This window comes from Lolium perenne, chromosome 2, assembly GCF_019359855.2.
Source record: "Lolium perenne isolate Kyuss_39 chromosome 2, Kyuss_2.0, whole genome shotgun sequence".
Classification (NCBI taxonomy): Eukaryota; Viridiplantae; Streptophyta; class Magnoliopsida; order Poales; family Poaceae; genus Lolium; species Lolium perenne.
In genome coordinates this window covers 231,903,136-231,907,563 of record NC_067245.2, presented here as the reverse complement: position 1 = coordinate 231,907,563, position 4,428 = coordinate 231,903,136, and the positions used below count along the sequence as shown (strand labels likewise).

At 47.3% G+C, this 4,428-nt stretch overlaps 1 protein-coding gene across 1 annotated transcript; it reads right to left on the bottom strand.

Annotated features, from left to right (window-relative positions):
* Positions 1–993: 993 nt before the first annotated feature.
* On the bottom strand, positions 994–2,191 carry LOC127335202 (uncharacterized). The gene is made up of 3 exons (XM_051361811.2): positions 2,021–2,191; positions 1,857–1,935; positions 994–1,785 (listed from the first exon to the last, which is right to left on the bottom strand). Exons 1-3 carry the CDS (start codon positions 2,024–2,026, stop codon positions 1,211–1,213), a joined length of 660 nt encoding a protein of 219 aa, XP_051217771.1. The 5' UTR covers positions 2,027–2,191; the 3' UTR covers positions 994–1,210.
* Positions 2,192–4,428: the final 2,237 nt, after the last annotated feature.

The window sequence follows — 4,428 nt, the reverse complement described above, 5'->3', positions numbered from 1 at the left end:
ATGATCCGGGGCCATCAAAGAAGTAGTTTAAAAAAAATTCAATTTTTCTATATGCAATTTGTTTATGTTTTTTGAAGTTTTTATATGTAATTTGTTTATGTTGCACCGCTTTGAATATTAGTACATCTTTACCTACACCGAACCTACCAATTTCTTCTATCTATTAAAATAAAAATACAATATTTTAAAGTTTTGGGGACGCATTTCGGGACGCGGTTGGGGAGCGACATCCCCCAACCGTGACACGAAGGAAACACGTCCCCTAAACGATAAATCCGGTGCCGTTTAAGGGTGGCGGAGGCGGAGGCGAAAGCGAAGGCGGATACGCAGCCGGCGAGCACCGTCGGCGACGAGGAGGACACAAGTTTCTCTGACGCGTCGAACGACACCGCCTCTTCGGAAGAGGTGACGAGTAGGAAGCGCCATCGTGAGGACGATGATCCGGGGCCATCAAAGAAGTAGTTTAAAAAAAATTCAATTTTTCTATATGCAATTTGTTTATGTTTTTTGAAGTTTTTATATGTAATTTGTTTATGTTGCACCGCTTTGAATATTAGTACATCTTTACCTACACCGAACCTACCAATTTCTTCTATCTATTAAAATAAAAATACAATATTTTAAAGTTTTGGGGACGCATTTCGGGACGCGGTTGGGGAGCGACATCCCCCAACCGTGACACGAAGGAAACACGTCCCCTAAACGATAAATCCGGTGCCGTTTAAGGGTCGTTTTGGGGGACGCGACTGGAGATGCTCTCGTACCTGAAAACCTTGTGCACTTAAACTTTCTTTTAATGAAGTAGTACACCCCCACTTCGCAGCTGAAACACTCGAGAACCCTGTGCGCTAAGTTTTCATCTGATGAAGATAGGAACGAACCAAAGAACACCACATTTCAGGGTCAAAAGGTCGGTTGAAAACCTTGAGTACCAGATATTAAATAATGAAAAAAGGTTTCGAAGAAAAGGCGGGACAAGTCAGTCCTCCAGTAGATTCCCAATTAGGATGTTTATTTGATTAGTTCATTTGCAAAACACTAAGAACACCTCTATGTTCAAATCCTATCAGGTGTACACGACGCTTACCGACATTGTACACCAAATTTAATTTCAACAATGAGGCAGGAATGAACCAAAGAACCCAACATTTCACAGCTGAGAAATACTTGAAAACGTCTTTGAGTTCTGGCACTAGGACGGAAACGAGTCCTACTGTATCGAGCAGCACTTGGGCGTTCTGCCGCCGCCGTGCCGATGCCAGCTCCCCGCCGCGTTGTAGTCGTGCCGCTCGATCATCGGGGAGTAGTTCGCCGGGTGGCTGCGTGCCGCCGCGCGCGCGTAGCTGCTGCCCCCGTACCCGCCGTTCCCAGCCATGGGCGACGCGTGGTAGTAGGACGGGCTGGGGCTGGGAGCATGGGGGTAGTACCCCGCGTCGGTTTGCCTGTACTGCTCGGCCGGCCACCGTGCGACGGCGGGGTTGGCCAGAGGCGACGGTGCTGAGACCGGGTACGAGACGTGGCCCCTCACCGGCGAGTCCCGGCCCAGAGTGTTGACGGACTGCCAGTGGTGCGGAGACCGGGAGTGCGCGGCGGCGACGTCCCTGGACGACGTGCCCGGCAGATACCCCGATCCCGAGGCGCCCGCCGCTAGCGTCCGCAGCTCCACTATCTCCGCCTCCCCGACCTCCTTCCTCAGCTTCTTGGTCAGAAGGCCCTCGTCCACGCCGTCGCCGATCACCACCAGCAGCTCCATGTTCCTGCCGGTCCTCGTGACCGACACTACTCCTGTAAAAGAACCTCTAATCCACCGGATGCATTCGTTCCCGTGACAAAGACGAAGAATCGATCGAACATACCGCTGACCGCGGCGGCCACCTTGAGAGCTCTCTTGTGATATCTGTCCGACCCCGGCTGCATCCGGATGATGATCTCCTTCTGAAAGATTTCGGCCAGCGGTTAATTAAGCAGGTGTACGTGCCTAAGACAGATGAACATGAAGTAAAATTTAAGAACAACTTACTCTCATGGTGTTTTGCGAGTTGCAGCTGCTAGATCGAATAAACAAGATTGATGCTGAGGCAAGAGAAGAATGTTTTGCCGTCTCTCTATGGCTGTATTGCGCACTACTCAACCAGAGTATACTGCTACAGGTAAGACGTGTGGTAGCTAGAGACCAGTCATATATATCTCCTATCTTTGCAATCTTTGAGATGGAAAATTTCTCTTCTTTTTCTTTGGTTGTCGACAACTTGCTATACGGACGACTGTCGTGGCGAGAATTATGTGACACGGTTTCAGAAAAAGACGACATTTTCGCTCATAACTTCAGATGGTGACTCCACATCGCAGACTTTGCCCAACTACGATCGATATCCCAAACCCACTCGAAGTGGAACATCATCGGGTATTCTACTTCCACAACAAGAAGGAAAAAAAGGGGAAGGTACTAACTTTAAACCACGTGCCGAGCAGTGTACACGTAACAGCACACCATAAACAAAGCAATCACATTTTGATTGAAAATTCGTCGAGGATCACGAATCCAGAAACATGATTCGTAGCGTGCCATTTTGCCCAAAAGCTGCAGCCGTGACTATGTCGCGTGAACTGTTAGCGGTTGAGACTTGAGAGGTAGACCGTACTAGATGGCACTGGTTTGACCAAAGCTCGACGTCTCCCTGCTTGCGCAAGCATTGCGTTGTCATGTGCATGTCATCGTTGTTACTAGAACCAAAGAAAATATTGGTACTGCTACTAGTATGTGATGTCAGCCTAAGGGGTAACATGTGCTAGGCTCAATTGGTTTAGGCGATCACTTCTATAATCGCAGGTCGGTTCTTCTATATACATTAAAACAATCATCCTGATTCGTTTTGCTGCAAGGGATGTCGTTTGGAGCGCTCTAGGCTGCGGACTGACCATGGAAAAACAAAAATCTCAGATTAATCAAAGAGAACAACATGCAATGTGTCCTCACCTTGATCATTGGAGCAGCGATAGATAGAAGGTGTAGACTTGGAGGAGCTGGCTCGTGGAAGAGTCTGGCGGCTGAGTCCTCCTAATGACTGCTGGTTCTGAGCGGGGTCCATCCACGTCTCCTACTCCATGCTAATCCACCCACAGTTAAATCAGATAGAGGGATAGATATGAGTGTAAATAGTAGAGAGCAGATGGAAGAAGGATCGGGGGCATGTGAGAAGCGCCGCGGCTCAGCCAGCGACCTCAGGCAGCGGCCGCCCGCTATGGTGACATCGCCCCACCTACGGCCATCGCATGCTCCCCCACAGAGGAGCGGGAGCACTCGTGGAGGCAGGAAGGTGTGCGGGGATCAAACAGTGGTCATGGCAGATAAGTATTAGCCCATGGAGCTTCCGTTTCTCCCCTAATCCTCCCGATCTAGTAGGAGCCATCAATTCACGCATAGAACTTAGGAGAGGAGTGGAAGAGAAAAGGCAGATGCAGGAAAAAAGGACGATCAGTTTTCTACGGTTGTTATTTTAGGAGAAAAGGAGGGGAAGGAACTTGGCGCAGATCCTTCGGATCGATCTCCACGTTTTTAGGAGGGATGAGGATTACTGAGTGCGATATCGGTATCGGTATCAGGACGTGGGGTATTATTGTTGCGTTTTCTTTGTTCCGTGCGCAGGTTTTTTTTTTCAAGATTGCGTTGAGATAAATCATCTTGGTAGGATAAAGACGTGTGGGTATTATTGTCCATCCTGAAAGTGTGACACCAGGCATTCACCAGTTTGCTCTTAATAGTAGAGATATGAGCAGAGTAAGCATGTTTATCCTAATGAAGTAGTGGCCATCTTGTGTTGTTAGGTTCGCTAGAAAATGTGAGACATATCCGCAGCGGAGTAATTTTAAAAGCTACCGAGAATGACAAGCCATCGGCACCCTTCGGCACCAAATACATGGCGTATAAACTTAGTTTAAAAAGTCAATGACTTCTAATTTTAATCAAATGTATAGAAGATGATATAGTCAACTATATTATTAAATAAATACATTATATGATGTTTTCTTGAATCTCAAGCAACTGGTTTTTTTCTTAAGTCTCACTTTTCAGAAAGTGCAATTGGATACGAGTTATACTTTTCTCTGGGATTGCACTTTTCTCGGATGACTGAGACTGAAGAAAATATGAGCACTCAACTAGGACTTAGACGAGCCATATAAATAATATATCTAATGGCGGATCTATTGGTATTGATTAGATATGGTCCCTTCTATTGGACCCTTCTCCGAGACATCAATCTCAATGAGGAGATGGTGGATGATATCCCTTGGACCCTCACCGAGAGCGGCCAATACATGGCTAAGTATGCATACAAGGCACAATTTAATGGATCTACATCTTCACCGCTTAGTTCCTCGGTTTTGAAAATTTGGGCCCCTCCCAAACTCAAGTTCTTCGCATGGCTT

Excerpts from the sequence above, each read along its gene's own strand:
- LOC127335202 (XM_051361811.2), bottom strand. Across the intron at positions 1,786-1,856 it reads GGTGGCCGCCGCGGTCAGCG|GAGTAGTGTCGGTCACGAGG; the intron begins GTATGTTCGATC and ends GTTCTTTTACAG.